Source organism: Malus sylvestris, chromosome 13 (assembly GCF_916048215.2).
Source record: "Malus sylvestris chromosome 13, drMalSylv7.2, whole genome shotgun sequence".
Taxonomy (NCBI): Eukaryota; Viridiplantae; Streptophyta; class Magnoliopsida; order Rosales; family Rosaceae; genus Malus; species Malus sylvestris.
Genome location: NC_062272.1, coordinates 7,351,009 through 7,369,398, shown reverse-complemented (window position 1 = coordinate 7,369,398; position 18,390 = coordinate 7,351,009). Strand labels below are relative to the sequence as shown.

The 18,390-nt window shown below is 35.7% G+C and overlaps 2 protein-coding genes across 3 annotated transcripts; one reads left to right on the top strand and one right to left on the bottom strand.

Moving 5' to 3' along the window:
* Positions 1–1,242: 1,242 nt before the first annotated feature.
* On the bottom strand, positions 1,243–4,188 carry LOC126597322 (E3 ubiquitin-protein ligase AIRP2-like). Its single transcript, XM_050264107.1, has 5 exons — positions 3,821–4,188; positions 2,552–2,714; positions 2,372–2,438; positions 2,037–2,274; positions 1,243–1,922 (listed from the first exon to the last, which is right to left on the bottom strand). Exons 1-5 carry the CDS (start codon positions 3,901–3,903, stop codon positions 1,703–1,705), a joined length of 771 nt encoding a protein of 256 aa, XP_050120064.1. The 5' UTR covers positions 3,904–4,188; the 3' UTR covers positions 1,243–1,702.
* A 7,836-nt stretch (positions 4,189–12,024) lies between these two features.
* LOC126596375 (probable LRR receptor-like serine/threonine-protein kinase At1g67720) lies at positions 12,025–17,587 on the top strand. 2 transcript variants are annotated; one of them, XM_050262941.1, is made up of 14 exons: positions 12,025–12,113; positions 12,449–12,986; positions 13,148–13,659; positions 13,762–13,891; positions 14,450–14,521; positions 14,617–14,685; positions 14,786–14,857; positions 14,968–15,036; positions 15,134–15,306; positions 15,377–15,745; positions 15,844–15,909; positions 15,994–16,180; positions 16,272–16,404; positions 16,999–17,587. In XM_050262941.1, exons 1-14 carry the CDS (start codon positions 12,083–12,085, stop codon positions 17,326–17,328), a joined length of 2,751 nt encoding a protein of 916 aa, XP_050118898.1. In that variant the 5' UTR covers positions 12,025–12,082; the 3' UTR covers positions 17,329–17,587. The 2 variants fall into 2 exon arrangements, with proteins under 2 accessions (XP_050118898.1, XP_050118896.1); XM_050262939.1 differs by lacking the exon at positions 12,025–12,113 and adding an exon at positions 12,123–12,325.
* The last annotated feature ends 803 nt before the right edge of the window (positions 17,588–18,390 follow it).

Sequence of the window (18,390 nt, the reverse complement as noted above, 5' to 3'; positions counted from 1 at the left end):
CAAAAATTCCTTTACTACATTGCTTGGTAGACCTGTAAACGGGTCGGGGTGAACCCGACCCGTTAAGTTAATGGATCATCCGAACCCAACTTGTTAAGCTAACGGGTCACCCGAATCTGACCCGTTAAGCTAACGGGTCATTCACTAACAATTATTATTATTATTATTTTTTGCATAAAGTTTATTTTTTGTTATTAAGACTTTACTAAAATTACTAAAATATCCTCAACTAACGGGTGCTAACGGATGTTAACGGGTCCTAACAGGTCTAACGGGTTGACCCAAAGTGACCCGTTATTTAACGGGTTGTTAACGGGTTCATCCGTTAGCGACCCGACCCGTTAAGCATCCACCCAAATACAAATATTAACGGATTGGGTCGGGTCGGGTTAACGGGTTGGGTCCAAAATGTCAGGCCTACTGCTTGGGAATTTAAGAGTGATTTATAGTATGATTGTCTCACCGTCACGTATTATTACCAATTCACTAATACAAACTTTGCTTGTGTATTTACATTAGTAACATATTGTGGCTTAGCGCAATTTTATTACTGATATTTTTCCCTTTTTAATTATGTGAGACATAACACAGATGGAAATAGCATAGTGCTATTCACACATCTCTTTTTATCTCCCGTATACATTTATTTGTTAATTTTTGTCCATTGATTTTCTTCAATTCATTTGATCCGACGGCCGAAAATTGTGAGGTGCATGAGAAGTAAAAAATGAGGGTGTGGACAACACCACCCTAAAAATATTGCATGCCAATAACTACATAAAACAACCTTGGTTTAGCTGTAACAGAAGTTACTCAACCAGGTCCCTTAAAGCCATCCAGTGATGTTAAACAGCAGGATTTAGCATAAAGGCATAATAGTTTGCTTCCTGTTGAGGGGATGATATGTGTGTTTTCATCATCACAAGGTAGGCACAAAGGTATCCCCAATCACCCCCTCTTCGAGCATTCTGCTATCTTCACGGCACAGCCAATCTCTCGTCCTACATTGACCGATGCTCAGCGGGGAAAATCTACTGATGGCGACTTGTAGAGCTGGATTGGAGCACAATCAAGCTCAGGATTGTTGCTTTTTTAAACAAAATCCTGGCCATTAAACCAACTCCCTCGAGGTTAATCTTACTATGACTCTACTGAGAGCATCTCCAATGCACCGAAGATTTAAAACTCGTATATATATATATAATGAGTTTCATTAAAACGAAGTTCCATCGTGACATGACATTCTTAACGAAATAATTCTATTGCAGTAGCATAAGCACTTACATTCTGTTATCAAGTGGTATATAAATACTGTAAACTTCATTAATTTATAAGAGATCATCAAGTAATTGAGCAGAAACCATGATTACTTCCATTCCAACACTCAGGTTCCAAAAAGCTGAGTTGAATGCCAGGCTTACCTGTTATATATACATATATCCAGGGCTTCCGCCAGAGACTTGCAGGTGCCTTAGTCATTGGAGATGGGCAGGATGCTCCCATAGTCTCATATGCAACTCAAGAATCTCCAAAGCTACCAGCTTATCGTCTGAAAACAGGCATTCAGTACTTTAGTTGACTATATACAGCTACCATGAGACAGCTCGTCAACCCGGCATGGTAGTTTACATTGAACTTCCCTATATTAGGCTATATATACATTGCGGTAATGAGTAATTTGTGTACTTTGCAACTTCATTCTTCATGTTGTGAGTAAGAGCATGTAATCATATACCACAATATGCGTTGCCGGCACAATTACAGGTAGATTTTCAATATAAAGATAGAAACGTCTTAGGTTCTCCTGCACAAGCGTTACTGCATCAATAACATCACCGATGCTAGTGAGAACCCACAAATCTCTGGAGCTAACACTCTTTAGGCTGCCGCGGCAAAAAGGGCAGGATTTCGATCTTGCATTCCTGCAAATCAGGCACATTACAGAATAAATATTTTCCACAGGTTACCTCACCGGTAAGCAAAATGATTTTCAGTTCGCTGATAAGCAAACAAGTGAAGATGGAAATTGATCATACCAATCATGGAAGCAGGTGAGGCACATGGAATGCCCACAGTCAGGCAACACCATCTTTGTACAGTTTTCCATGCATATCCCACATTCATCTTCTCTCTCAAGATCTTTATCCGAAAGCTTCCTTTGGTCTTCCATCCTCTTTCTGCCCAAAACATCTGTGCATCGACTTCTCTTATTATTATTATCTTCCAGTTCGTTAAATTCGCCTTCAAGTTGCCTAAGATAAGGGTATATTACAGCTGCATTGATTTCCAGCAGAATTCACCGCTATGTCAAAAACAATTCTTCCAAGAACCGGTATGTTTTCAATAAGAAGCTAACAAGAGAATAACATACCGTAAAATTCCCTTAAAGTGACCTTCTGTTCTTTGGAGGACAATGAAGGCATCCCATCGACATATACCTGTACAATATCGTAAAGCTTAATTTCGGTCTTTAGGAAACAAAAGATTGTCTTTCTGCAGCAGGCAACTGGGAAGTAAAACGAATAAAGCATGAAACGGAAGAGCAGCCCACCTTGTGTACAAGGATGTGGAGAAGGCCTAAATAATTGGGAAGTACATCAGTGCAACTACAATCCATCCATTCAATGAGATACAGGAAGAAAGGTGCAAAGGGGCTGTAAGACAATCTCATTTGGATACAGTTCCCACCATAATCTCTGGGAAGAGCAGCTGCCCTGCAACAAAATCCATCCCAAAAACAAATGGAAAAAAAAAATCAAAAAATATTTGAGCTTCATTTGGGTAGAAAAATAAGAACAGCCTGTGGGATTTTTCTTTTTTTTCCAGAGAAGCAATTAAATTGGCAACATAAAAGCAGTAATGTATATAAAGCTGGAAAATTTCTCACATAAAAAGCCTTAAGGAAACAGTATCGAACTTAAATGTTTAGGGAAAAAAAAATCCAACTTTACCTTCTCTCTCAAATGATAAGCACTACCCAACAACCACAATTCAGTTGGATTAACTACCCAACAAACTACCCAGAAGAGGAAAATGCATATGGATTATTCCACAGTTTTGATTGATCACCAACAAAAAAAAAAAAAGGAGTAATTAGGTTTTCATCCTTATTTTTACTACTCTATCGATTAAAACCTTATTACTTTTCAATTTTTGATCAAGGTCCTTTGTATTAATAATATCATTAATTATTTCAATAATAAAATATTTTTTATTTCTAAATATATTCATTTAATATTAAAAATGTTACAATTAGTATATTTATATTTATAGCTAAATTTTTTATCATATATTTTTATTTTTAGTTTGTACCCATTTTTAATTTGCAACCATTTTTTAATTTGTACCAATTTTCCTTTCAATTTTAATTTGTACCCATATATTAATTTCTTTTTGTGCCCATATTTTTTAAAGTTTTATTTGTATTGTACCCATATTTTTTTATTTATTTGTACCCATTTTTATTTTTGCTAAATGTACCCATTTTGAAGAATGTACCCATGTTTTGATACAATAATTTTTTGGTTATTTTTTATGAATGTACCCATGTTTACACACACACACAATAGTATATTTATATTTTAATATTTTTAATCCCAAAAATTATGTTTTTTATTTAAAATCTCATTACTATAAACAACTATAAATTTTAATTTTTAATTTAAAAAATATAGTAACGTACATAGAAATAAATTATCAATTAATTTTAGGGACTTGGATCAAAAATTGAAAACCAACAAAGTTTCAGTCAAATATTATTCATAACTAGGGACCGCATCCAAAGTCTCCCAAAAAAAAATTAGAGAAAAAAGAGACTCACAAGGTATTGGCATGTTGGATATCAGCTTCAAGAGCTTTGATGGATTCTCCATAAGAAGACTTGCAGGCATGAGCTTGCCACATATGTTCTTTCTCTTCTCACTTGAATTTTGGGATGGAAGAACAGAAAGAGAAGGGAATAGAGGGAGGAAAGAGGGTGGGGGATAAGATGAAAAGAGTGACTTTTGTTTTTCCGTAGGAGTTAGTTTGTTTTTTAGTTTTTGTTGGTGAATCTGTTGCAGGTTGGGGACATTTGATGGTGGGGTTAATAAGAAAAACAGGGAAGAGAGAGAGAGAGAGAGAGAGAGAGAGGCAAAGGCTTTGCTTAGTGATCAAACCTTTCACACTACAAGGAAAGAAAGGGATGCCTTTTCGTTGAGAGATTGATTAGTGTGATAAGAACACTGAGCTCATACGTTATGTTATTATCATATAGAAAGATACATTTGAAAAAAAAGAGTTTATGACTATTATTCCGTGTTTCAGTTGCATTGAAAAAAATTTCATTCTTATTTTCATGTTTTCTCTTCATATTATTTTATCGACTTAGCGCGGCAGGTTTGGATTCCCAATTACCCTTTCCATCCAACTCCAAGACCAACTCTGACTTTTGATAATTGATACTTTGGATTAAACTCCTCCTTAATCAATGTTGTCAAAGAATAAAACCACCCACTTTTGGTACTAGCGGATATTATTAATCAAGGTATCAACTACCAAGCTCCTCCTTAAATCTATGTTGGTAATCCATGTAATGGTATTTTATAATATACCTTAGTTTTATTAATAGTATATATTCCGCTCATAAAAATTAATTATATTTTCACTCAAATTACATGACAATTTGACCGATCACACTTATGTTTACTAACATTTTTAAGTATGCGAATGATACGAGGGTAATACGGGTATTATAGGTTGAAATCGAAAATGAAGTACATATCTTTCACATATGACTCACTTTTTATTCTTTATGTGTTAATAAACGCATAATGTATTGAGAATAAGAATTTCTTAAGAAAAAAATTAAAAGTTAAAATTCGAGTCCTATTAGTTTTAACTTTTAGGACATGATGCCTTCTTCTTATACAATCTCTCTCTTTTTTTTTTACTAATTTGTGAAATGAACAAATTAAAAGAGAATATTATGTAGTAGGTAAATTCTCCTGATTAGATGTAACTTTTTTCGTTATCAATTAAATTTTTCTCATACCACTGAAATTTTTTCAAAAAAAATATGTAACAGATAAATTATTAGTAATTGCTTAAGTAGAGATTATTGCATATATGACATCAATAGTGGACATCTACGCACATCCTTAGCATTACTATCTTACCATAATGAATTGAATTATGCTAGCATGACCTACCAATGCGAATATAAGTGACTTTGAGTCGTTGATGTAAACGTAGATACACAATCGTCCGTTCGCAAGTCAACGATTTAATGGGTGTTAATTGGTCCGAACTTAAGGGAAATAGATTATCTTCGGATCTCTTCGACCAAAGTCCACCAATCAATTATTTCGGACCCTTGAAATTTGATCCAACGGTTACAAACAGGAGATCCTTTTAAAATTTATAATAATTTTAACCGTTAAATCAAATTTCAAGAATTCAGATTAATTAACTAGTAGACTTTGATAGAATAGATCTGAAGAGGATTTCTTACCGAACTAAAGGGCCGCAAAGTTCGGTCCGCACCTTAAAAAACGCCACGACTCAACTGGTTGATGCGTGTATAGCGTGTGGGGCCATAAGTAATTAATAGTGACCAAGTGTAGGTGTCAGACATAGTGGACCCTTAGAATGGACTTCAGCCCATCATTTACTTTGAAGTTTTAGCTGTGTTGTGTCTTGACATAGACATCTGGGCCCAATAGAGATACAAAGCAGATCATCTCGTGTGATGGGCCCTGCAAGTCCGCAACAACTTTGTACACAGTAAATGGTGATTTTACATCTATCTACTCAAATGAGAATGAATTAATTTCTCCGAACCCAGATCCTCTCCAGATCTAAAAAAAACTAAGCTTAAGGATCAAATGATCCGGACAGTTAAAATTTGATCTAACGACAATAATTATTATAACTTTTAGAGGGAACCCCTATTTGTAGCCGTTTGACCAAATTTCAACGGTCCGAATTATTTGATCCTTAGGCTCAGTTTTTTTAGATCCAGAGAGGATCTGGGTTCAATTTCTCCTAGGAAATATTTGGTCATTTATATTTAAAATATCGATATAGGTAGAACCATCAATATACAAATTTATAAAAATATCAATGGATATATCGATATCAGTTGTCTTCAACAGAAATTATGGAATTTGCAATAGGGTGGGTATATCAACTCATTCAAATTTAGTCGAAATTAGAAAGAAAAAAATAATCAAAAGATCAAAATCTGCAATAGGTTATGGCAAATTTCTATAGTGAATCTGTAAATATCATCGATATTCATTGATTTTTTTATATCTCATCGATATAGGATGATTTTTGCAGTTCACCCCCTTTTCATATCGATCTTTAATTTTTAGAATATTTCTTGAGCATTTTAAACACTACTCATATTTGCTTATATTTTGTGCTAAACGTGTTATTTTTTAACTAAACCGTCTAGATACATTTGACACATAAAAGCTTAAAAACTTTTCAAAAATTTACCCATATTGTTCTTTAAGAAGCACTTTCAAGTTTTTTTTTTTTTTTCATATATTAGATTCAAATTTTATTTTTATTCTGTTATATGATGATATTATACTCTAAGTTGTCTGAGACTTAGCTCAACTCACATAATCAGTTAGTTTTATGTATCAAACTCGTCAGTTAAATAAGTTGAAAAAAATATGAAACTGTAAACTTGTAGCGCAGATAAATAAATATTATATTTATTGCTTCCCTATAAGATTGTTTGGGTTATTATTAGATTGATATAAAGAGAACACAAATGGTGAATATTGTTTTTGGTGTCACCAAGCTTAAACAAAAATATTTGGATAAAAATGCCCTCAAGACAAAAAACTTCAAAGGCATTCCAAAATAATGCATCAAATAAGACCAGGGCAGTTTCATCATTTTAATAATATTTTTTTAACATTTAATTTTTTTGTGATGTTTTTTTTTTTTAAATAGTACCTCACAATAGGCTAACAATAATGTGATTCAATTTTTCTATTTTTAAACAGGTTCAAAACATCTTAAAGGGCGTGTAATGCCAGTTATAAAAAAAATCTTTCTAACACACCCTGATCCTAGAATCAAGGCGTGATGGCCGTCACGTGAGTATGACGTAACCAAAAGTGCGACGCTGAAGTAATAAGATAAGAGAAATATGAAGGAATAAAAACCAACTACTAGCAATAATATACAACTAACATGCTAGAGTAAGTTTAAGTGTGAAACACACATATTCAGAGCATAAGTACTAAGTGCAGTCAAGTAGGACCATTACCAAATTACAACACTCGAAGGTGAGTCCTACATTTAAGTAGTCTGTCAGAACGCCGTGGGAAAATCCTCGTGAGCCACCAACACAGCTAACTAGAACCTGGAGGGGTGCAAGACAAGATTGAGTGGGTCAGTAAAACAAGCTTTTCGAAAACATTTCATTTTATAACATTTCTAACCCCTCGCTGTAAAACCTGTATACTTTCCCATAAAATAACATAATATGCATATAATTCTTCAAATATCTCAAATCACCAATCTTTATCAAAAACCAGAAAGTATGCTATGCTATAAACGTCAACAACAGAATAAGAATGCGTCAATATAACAAGTGAAATAATGAATCAACCGGAAACCCTGCAACTATCTTGTACGGTTAATTCTATAGCTCAATATCCAACCAACCGGAGTCACCACAGTGACCTGTACGGCGCTACTCTGCACATAAATCGGAACTACCTGAAGTAGTCTGTACGATAAGAAAGGTGTAGGAATACGCTCTAGTGCTTCTCTCATCAATAGCTGTATAATAATCTAAAATCACCTACAAGTCGGAACCACCTCTAATGGTCTGTACGACATGTCGGAACCCTCTAATGGTCTGTACGACATGCACCTACTTGAATCCAAGGTGAGCGTGTGGTGCGGGGTGAATAATATAAGCACTAATACCAGGGTGCAGGTTATGAGCTCTCAACACAATTCACATCATCAATACAACATCGAACCCTACGATCCCGACGTCCAAAACCTTCAAACTAAGCTCCGAGCTTCCTTGGGACCTCACTAAGTTCCCTGTAAGCTTAGAATTCCCTGAAAATCCACATTTCACGTGTGCATGAACAATGATTTCAAAATGGGTTACAGGTTTGACGTGATTTCGAAGGTTTCCAGTTCTAAAAATGGTACCTCAACTCAAGAGGTTGCAAGGATGAAGAAACTCACCTTTTTGGCGTCGATCCGTGAAGATTTGAGGGTTTGGTGCCTTGTCTGTACAATTCGAAGGGAGGAAGAGAGAGTGAACTGCGAGGGAGGAGAGAGAGGGCACGTGGTGAGGGTATGTCCCGTGTGTGTGTGTGGTCCACCCAAAACAACCATACTTTAATTCCCTAACCACACAAATTGTAAACAACTCTTAATCCAACTTGATTTTTTTTTCCAAAAAAAACTTAGGAAAGTATACAATAATCAACTTATGTGTCACACGTACCTTAGCAACCGTTAAGGGCAATTCCGTCATTTCATATCCACGAATATGAAAATTCCGGAACGGGCTGTGACACTTTCACATGCTGATAATAATGTGATTAAATTAGTTGTCAAATGATTCTTTTTTTTAACAAAATATTAGTATCTATATTAAGGGGAAAGGGGGGTGGGTTACTAATAATGTAATTCAATCAATTATTCATTAAATATTTTTTTTTCTCTTTTCTTATTATAAAATTTATAGAGACCAATTTTATTATATGAATTCAACTGGTTTAATTGGTTTATAAGAGGTTTCTTTTAGTATGATCTAAAATTATTCATTTACTTAAAATATTTAACTTTTTTTTTTTATCAAATTTACTTATATAAATACATTTAAAATATATAAATCGCACATAGCATTTCGTAATTTAAAAAATATCACATGCACGCGCTAAAGGCTAGTTATTGATGATTATAGAGATGGTGGACCAGAGGAATAGAGGATGGATTGTATGCATCCAATACAGAAAAGGAAGGCATGAAGGCATCATCTTCATACTTTTTCGAAGTTGAGAAAAGCTGGAAACAAGTTGGTCCAAAGGGCATATCAGAAAGGAAAAGATATTTCGCTGTAAGCAAAAGCAAAAGCAAAAGCCAATTTTAAAAGCAAAAGAGGATATTTAATCTTGCTTCCTTTTCTTTCACTAAAGATGCTTTTCACAATGGACAAGAATTGTCTGTCCTCTTACTTTCCTTTCATGCTCTTCTGTTTTGTGTGATCACGGTTAAGTTACGTTAACATTTTATATTATTTTTTATAAAGATAATAAGATAAAAATGAATAGTAATATAAAATGTTGATGTGGCTTAACCGTGACCACACAAACAGAAGGGCACGATAAGTGGGAGGACAGACAATCGTTGTCCATTCATAATCGTCCAGGTTTCCGGTTACGTTTTTAATTGTTTACTATTATGATGGAAGCCTTTAAGGGAATGGATCCTCATTTAAAAAAAAAAAAAAAAAGAGACACTCTCTTGACCGTTAGATCTAACTTTAATGAAATTATATTGTTGAGATTCTGTGGCCTGTGATTTAATATCAACCACATAATTTCATTAAAGCCAGATCTAACGGTCTAAAGGATGTCCCTTTTTTTTTTTGAAAAATGAAGATCCATTTCCTTAAAGAGCCTGTTATTATGATTATATAAGCTTCGACAAATTGTTAATTACATCTCTCACGTAGGGTGAGATTCATACTAAATATATCATATTTATGGGTAGTTAACATATTTTTCTACCTTACAATTAACCGCGATATTTTTATGTGACACGAAGTTTTGATAATGTTGCCTTGATGCGTTGACTTAATAGTTATCAATATGCGGTTGATATGATTGTTAAAATATCGTCGATAAACTTCATTGCATATTTAGCTGTAATACGTTATGTAAATATGTACATGTATTTAGAGTGAGCATGGTTGAGTTGAGTTGAGTTCGATTAAGTTTATGCCTCAAATCACAACTGAATCAACGTTAGCATCACAATTTGGTTTGGTGTAGTTCAAGAATTAAACTGGCACAACGCAACTAAATTTTCTTACATGTGTGAAAGTTATCGTAAATTGCCACTTAGTACTACGGTATAGTAGTATTTCTTTTCATTTGTAAGTAAGAGATCTTAGGTTCGATTCTTACTACAGGTGAATTTGAACCACATTATTGCTAGTCCATTGTGAGGTTAAGTACATCCTCTTTTTTTAATATTGTTTGTTAAAAAAAAAAGTTGTCGTAAATTAAATATTGGACGGTTTATTAAAAGGTCAAATGAAACCAAATTAATTGATTGTGGTTTGGTTCAATTGGTTTAAGATTATACTGTTTATTTTTTTTTTGGAAGACAGTTTAAGATTATACTTTCTTAGTTGAAATTCGAATCAAATAATGGAATTCAAGTGGTTTTTTGTCCGCTCCTAATATTATCACCTATTTTCTTATACAGATGAATTTTATCCCTCCTAGGGTTTGTCTTGGGTACGAAACAGTTAGCAGGCGTCTTCATTTTCTCCCAAAATTTGTATCCGCACCGTTAAATGTAAAGAGTAAAATCTCAACGACACAATTATCGTAACATTAAAAGCTACGTAGTAGTAAAGATTTATATTTACATTAAAATGAATGAGAGTTCAGTTAAGCCACACAATGAACAACTAATTAAGTATCGAATTTGCTAATCTTTATTTTACATTAAAGGGAGGGGAAGTTTGGCTAGAGTTTGGTTAAGTCACACAATGGACAACTAATTTGATATCGAATTCGTCATCTACGAGACTCGAACTTAAGATTTCACTTACAAATAAAGAAGAATACCACTAGACTGTAATACTGAGTGATGTACAAATAGTTTGATTATCTATTTTTGTAGGTGATCTATAAAAACTAAAAAAAGGGCTGAGAACCCTTTGTAAGTCATCAAAGAAGTTTATAGCATGCCATGACTTTGAGATGGGTAACCCCAAACTTTTGAACAACAAATGTTGAGAATGAACTCCACATAGATGAGAGGAGAGACACTTGCATGTGCTTATAGGTGGTTTGACTACTTCTCATATTACTAATTGGTTTTATGGTGAAACCTCAATTTTCTTTATGGTATCAGAGCAGGTTGTCCCACGTGTGAAGTTCAATGGCCACAAGCGATCCACGTTACTCGAGTTGTGTTGACTATGTGTTAGCTTGAAAATTCGCTACACGTGAGGGAACATGTTAGAAATGAATCCCACATTAATGAAAGGATAGATCTTGCATGGCTCTGAGATAGGTAACCTCCCTACACCCTAAACTTTTGAACACCAAATAGTTTGATTAGGGTTGTGCTATTTATACATCTTTTTTTATCACCCACACATCCTTGTTAATTTTTGTTCGTTTGATCTTCTTCTATTTATTCGATCCAATGATCAAAAATTGAAAGAAGTGTGAGAAATAAAATAGATGTATAGATAACACCATCTTTTAATTATTGTATACTTTCGTCGGTGACGATAAAACAATGGATTGTAACTGGTCGGTTGGTGGTACTTACTGCTCACAGTCAATTCTGCAGAAACACATGCATGAACCGAACTTACGTAAATAGAACAAATGCAATAAAGATTTTGGTAGCAACATATCAAAGTTCCATCTGTCAGTCCTGACCTCATTATAATATCTGCAGCAACCGAACAAAATAAACCAGCAACATCATAATTTGATTAAAAACAGTTAATTACAAGAAAAATCAACGGTACTTTGTGTGCAAACATAAGTTTTATTAGAGGAACGAATCAATCAACGCATGAATATCAAGAAATCATTCAAAAACATCTATCAGCAACACGGTAAAACTTGTAATTCAAGACAGTTCACACAGTTCATCTGCCAAATCATTTTTGAAAAGCAAAATAATGACTTAAGAATGATGTTTTTTTCTAGGTAGGTCGAGCTTGGCTGCTAGTGTCACTTTTTTTTACAAGTAAAAAGAAAGTTAAACCAAAAAATGAAACGGGAAATCAATTTTCTAATTCCTGGAGAAAAAGAGAAGATTCCAAAGATCTGAAAAAAGAAAAGGAACGTGAATGAACATTGCAAATCTCGTCAATAAAAAAAGTGAAGTGGACCCCTGCTTAGACAAACATGTTAAACTAATTTCAATCAGTTTCGATTTCATCAACGAACGAACTCAAATTCTGAACGCCAAGAAAACGTAGAAAAAAGATTTATTTTGTCTTTCTCATGAAATAATAAAATGGTTTTTCCGTTCAAATTCATGTTTATAATTTATATTTGCTTTCTGTCATCTGTTGTTTCCCAAGTTCAAGGTGTGTAGTTTTTCGGTATTTGATTACAGATTTTTTAAGAGATTTTTGTGATTACAAACGCATGCGTGTTGTTAGGAATTGCCGGTTTTCGGTTCTGACGATATGTTTGAATTGAGTATGCAGACTTTGTGAGCATTGACTGTGGAGGGACAAGTAACTACACTGACCCAAGCACTGGACTGGCATGGATTTCAGACGGGGGACTAATGTCCCGGGGCAAATCAGTCCAGGTCGAAAACCCTAATGGAAACCAGCTGCAGTTTCAGAAACGCAGGGATTTTCCCATAGACAGCAAGAAGTACTGCTACACACTGAACACTGTGGAGAGGAGGAGGTATTTAGTCCGGGCAACGTTTCAGTACGGCAGTCTCAAAAGTGAAGACACATATCCGAAATTCGAGCTTTACTTGGATGCCACGCAGTGGGCAACCGTGACTATTTTTGATGCTTCAAGAACTTATGTGAATGAAATGATCATTAGGGCTTCGTCCAAGTCGGTTGATGTGTGTATATGTTGTGCAACAACAGGGTTTCCGTTTATATCGACTTTGGAGCTGAGACCTTTCAATCTTTCGATGTACGCCACGGATTTTGAGGATAAGTTTTTCCTGAAAGTTGCAGCTAGGGTAAATTTTGGTGCTTCAAGCAAAGATGCCATAAGGTAAAAAACTAGATTTCGATGCTAACTTCTTATTTTTTGTGACGGCATTAGGTGATAGAGGCTTAGACGAGTAGAATTGCACACCAGAATTAGGCTGGTCCGGATGCTAATGTATCTAGTGATTTGATGATTTAAGAGTGAGAATTTATTGTTTTTCGCAGGTACCCAGATGATCCATATGACAGAATTTGGGATTCTGATCTTGTGAAAAGGCAGAACTATCTGGTTGGAGTGGCACCAGGTACAGAAAGAATCAGTACATCAAGGGATGTAGACACAAGGAGTAAAGAATACCCGCCGGTGAAAGTAATGCAGACCGCGGTTGTTGGTACGAAGGAAGTGTTGAGCTACAGATTGAATCTTGATGGCTTCCCAGGAATGGCTCGAGCTTATGCTTACTTCGCGGAAATTGAGGATTTAGGAGCAAATGAGAGTCGAAAGTTCAGGTTAGAGCAACCTAATTTGGCTGATTATAACAGAGCAGTTGTAAATATTGCTGAGAACGCAAATGGAGACTATACTCTTTATGAGCCGAGCTACATGAATGTGAGTCTGGAGTTTGTTCTGTCATTTTCCTTTCGTGAGACCCCTGATTCTACGCGAGGGCCACTTCTAAATGCAATGGAGATAAGTAAATATGTTCAAATTGCTGCGAAGACCGATAGGCAAGATTGTAAGTCCAAGATCTTGGTGTTTTATTTTATAAAGTTTGCATCAGATTGGGTGTGGTTTATCATTGATGAGCTGATTGCTATGTTCCGTTTTGAACTTGTAGTGGCGGTTCTCAATGTGCTTCGCTTCATGTCTGCTGAAAGTCTGTCGGTAGATGAAGGCGATCCTTGTGTTCCAACTCCGTGGGAATGGGTGAATTGTAGCTCCACAGCACCTTTGAGAATCACAAAAATGTAAGTTCTTCATGCCTTCTTCGTGACATCTCTGCTTCATGTTGATTTCTGTTACATTGCCATTCAATACCAGGATATTTAGTCTGCCAAATTTTTTTACTGAATGTCATAGCAAGCAACTTGAAACATGCTAAATCATTGGAAAGGCATACAAATCGAAAGGAAATTAATTAATTTGTACATTTTAAGCTAATGGGTCGAAGTCAAATTCATCGTATAAGTTAGCTTCCGATGTCCAACAAATGCACCTTTTTATGGTGCAGTGCTGATATACAAAAGCTCAATTCATTGACAGAATTGCTTCATATACATCAAGCATTCAAATATCAGATCTTCAGCACAGTTGCTTGCTTATAGGTTCGTCGATGGATGTCTATTAAAACTCCTTTTTTGACAAACAGTAGAAGGTATTGTACCAACGGACTATTGTAATTAAATCAACGTAGGTCGTGAAACATTTCGCCATTACTTAAACTGGACACTCAAAAATTGATCACACATCTTCAAGATATTCAGCATTTTATGCTTAATTATGAAATCCTCTAACTTGTGCTACAGTGACCTGTCAGGAAAGAATGTGAAGGGTGAAATCCCCGTGGAGCTTAAAAACATGCAGGATTTGACAGAATTGTAAGTTCTGTGATTCTCTAAACAGATGCATACCTTATTATTTTTTTCATCGTTCTATTGAGTTCGCTTATAATCGATCTTTTCTTTGTACTTAGGTGGTTGGATGGTAACTACCTAACTGGACAATTTCCTGACATTAGTAATCTTATCTATCTAAAGATTCTGTAAGCTCTTCGAATCTTGCTCCGAATTTACCTATTTGAATTCAGAGAACACATATTTCCTTCACTGATGCATTTCTTTTATCTGTTGTCGATTTTGAAGTCATCTGGAGAATAACAAATTCACTGGTGCACTACCTTCTTACCTGGCTAGCTTGCCAAGCTTACAAGAACTGTAAGTAGCAAACGAATTGTGAGTTCGATACTTCCATGTATTATTCAGATTAGTATTAGACATTTTTCATAGTGGGGAAATGCTGAAAATGTGAAATCCTTATGTGGCAGGTACATACAGAACAACTCTTTCAGCGGGGAGATTCCTGCAGGACTGTTAACTGGGAAAATCAAATTTAAGTAAGTTTGCTTTTCACTGATGTATGAAATACTACAAACATGACAATGTATCTGTAGCTTAGAAACTTATCGACAGACATGCTATTTCATCGTGCAGATATGAATATAATCTCGGACTACGTAAGGGGGAACGAAAACAGAAGCATGTCAAGTTGATAATTGGAATTTCTGTCGGAGTAGTTGCAATTGTATCACTTTTATTATTGGGGACTCTATTGATATTGCGTAATCTTCGAAGAAAGTCATCTCTTCAGAGAAGTAATGGAAAAGGTTTGTACGGCAAGAATATGTTTGCTGCGGTCGCAGTTTCTGCAATGTAACATCTTTTCTTGTGCATCAGGTGACTCTCTGCGTGCCAGCACCAAGCCTTCAACTCACTATTCAATTTCTCGGAAGGATGAAGGCGTAGCTTGCTACATTACACTTCCTGATCTGGAAGAAGCGACTAATAACTTCTCAAAAAAAATTGGCAAAGGAAGCTTTGGATCCGTATATTATGGAAAGATGAAAGATGGAAAGGAGATAGCGGTTAAAATGATGGCGGATTCATCTACCCACATGAATAAGCAATTTGTAACTGAGGTAGCACTCTTGTCACGAATTCATCATCGAAACTTGGTTCCTCTAATTGGATACTGTGAGGAAGAGCATCAATGCATTCTGGTTTACGAGTATATGCACAATGGCACCTTACGTGATCACATACACGGTCTGCTCTCTCATAAAATACTTGTTCTTCAAATTTCTGTTCATAGTTTTAACCGAAACAGTTTGATGGAAATCCATGACATAATTTGTTGACAGCAGGTTCTACCACTCAGAAGCGCTTGGACTGGCAAATGCGCCTTCGCATTGCAGAAGATGCAGCTAGAGGTATAAGATGGAACTTCTTATACTAATTTATGCATACTTCATTTCTCAAGTTCATGCTATTGACACGAATTTACGCATGTATAGGTCTCGAGTACTTGCACACTGGATGCAACCCTAGTATCATCCACCGGGACGTGAAAACAAGCAACATTCTCTTAGACATAAACATGAGAGCAAAAGTATCAGATTTTGGATTGTCTAGGCAAGCGGAAGAGGATTTAACGCACATATCTAGCGTGGCTCGTGGAACAGTAGGCTACCTTGACCCCGAGTAAGCCCCATGAATCGTATACGAAAAATTAATCATGTTCTCATTTCTCTCCTGTATGCACTTGATCAGCCATGTTAATCCTCCAATGCAGGTATTATGCTAGTCAGCAATTAACTGAGAAAAGCGATGTGTACAGTTTTGGGGTTGTTCTTTTGGAATTGATTTCAGGAAAAAAGGTTGTTTCAGAAGAAGACTTTGGTTCTGAGTTGAACATTGTTCACTGGGTATGCTTTCTAATTCAACTTCAAGAACTTGTCTGGCAAATGTATAGGGAAAGTTTTAGCAGTACCTCCTGAACTTAGTACCTTCTTCCGGTTTGCTCTCCTTGACTTTCAATTTGGTTTTGAGCTTCCATAATCTATAAAAAGGTGCCAATATTCTCGAACTGTCAAATTTTCCGGCCATTGGAGGGTTATTTTCGTCAATTCAATTGGGGGGAAATAATGGAAAATATGATGAGTTTGACACTTGGGGGCAAAATGGTGCGTTTGGAAATTAGGGAGTTCATAACCAAACCGAAAGTCGAGGGGAAAAATTGGAAGCAGATTTATAAATTCAGGGGTTTCGCTAATTTTTCCCGAATGAAAATTCAATGCTAATCTTCTTGCACTCTAGAATTAGTTGTTACTCACAAGATTTTCTTATATACTCCGGTGTACACTATACATCGACATCTATAGCGGATTGATTCTTGATAGTTGGATTTTTAGCTCTAGATCCAACGCGTCATTCATTCAGTGCATATCATACACTGGAACGTAGTAGAATTTTTACATTATACGCAACATATGATCACTAAAAAATTGTTGTTTTTCCAGGCAAGATCCTTGATTCATAAAGGGGATGTGGAAAGCATCATGGATCCTGTCCTAGTAGGAAGTGTGAAAATTGAGTCGATTTGGAGAATTGCCGAAGTTGCAATCCAGTGTGTTGAGCAACATGGAGTTTCGAGGCCAAGAATGCAGGAAATAATTGTGGCCGTTCAAGATGCTATGAAGATTGAAAAGGGCAGTGAATCCAACCGGAAAATATCACCCAGCAGTAGCACTTCAAAAGCACAATCCTCCAGGAAAACTTTGCTAACAAGCTTTCTTGAAATCGAGAGCCCTGACTTGTCCAAGGATTGCCTAGTCCCATCTGCCAGATGAGCTGATGATGTGAATCCTCTTCGTTTTGACATTTCACCACTTTTAACACTAAGATTACTTCTCACTCTCTTTTGAAAATTTTACTTTTTTTGCTCTTACGCTACGTGTATATATATACTATTCGACATGTTATGTTATCGTGCATGTCGAAGACTGTTTGATATGTTATGTTGCCGTACATGTCGGTGATGTTTATGAAGTGGGTGGACGTCCCTCTGGTGTCAAATTGCACACAATGAAAAGTATATTAACCTGTCAACCTCAGCTAAGCAAATTGTTTTATTAAGAACTATTATTATGTGTAGAACGGTATTGCTACCATCAATTTACTTGTCTATCGATTGTTTTACTAGATAGTTCGTATGTTATCTTTTGGTGCCAAACTACGCATATTTAAGAGAATATTAAAACATGTTAATTTATTTAAAAGTTGTTTTAAAACAAAACAATAGGGAAGTCTCTTTATAAAATGCTCTTATGCAGCCGTACATTTATAATTTCAACAATTAGTAAAAGAGTAGTGTCGGGAGAATGCTTTCTCCTAAGTGCAGGAAGAACAATGCTACCACTGGTAATCAAACCTCATAGACAACTGTTAACCTTTGATACAAGGGAGTCCTACGCACATCGACAACTTAGACAAAAACTTAAGTAGCGAAAGTGAGCACCTTCCATGGCCACAAACTATCTCCCCAAACCCTGTGCATCATGGTTAATATCCTTCTTCATTTGCGCTGACATGATAAATTTTTACTTGTTTGCTCTACATGCGCGACGACCCCTAGCATGCTACTGAACTGATATTTCTCTTGAACAATTTATGTTAAACAAATTGTTGATGCAAGTGAAGTTGGTGTTACAAGGTATGGAGGGTCTATAGCCGTCCATGGTGCGTGCAAAAGATGCTAAAACGTAACTCGTGCGGACAACGACATGCACTTAGAAAAAGCAAATATGGAAAACGTACGATGCATATAATTCCATATATCCGTCAGAAACGGCGTGGGTTATTTCGCCAGATCATACCCAAATTATGTTGGCTAGCTACGTGCTTCACACATT

Bases quoted from the DNA above. Each gene is read 5' to 3' on its own strand.
- LOC126596375 (XM_050262939.1), top strand. From the start codon at position 12,253: ATGGTTTTTCCGTTCAAATTCATGTTTATAATTTATATTTGCTTTCTG. The intron at 12,987-13,147 runs GTAAAAAACTAG...TGTTTTTCGCAG, and splicing joins TCAAGCAAAGATGCCATAAG to GTACCCAGATGATCCATATG. The intron at 14,858-14,967 runs GTAAGTAGCAAA...CTTATGTGGCAG, and splicing joins TTGCCAAGCTTACAAGAACT to GTACATACAGAACAACTCTT.
- LOC126597322 (XM_050264107.1), bottom strand. From the start codon at position 3,903: ATGTGGCAAGCTCATGCCTGCAAGTCTTCTTATGGAGAATCCATCAAA. The intron at 2,715-3,820 runs GTGAGTCTCTTT...ATTTTGTTGCAG, and splicing joins ATCCAACATGCCAATACCTT to GGCAGCTGCTCTTCCCAGAG. The intron at 2,439-2,551 runs GTGGGCTGCTCT...GATATTGTACAG, and splicing joins TCCACATCCTTGTACACAAG to GTATATGTCGATGGGATGCC.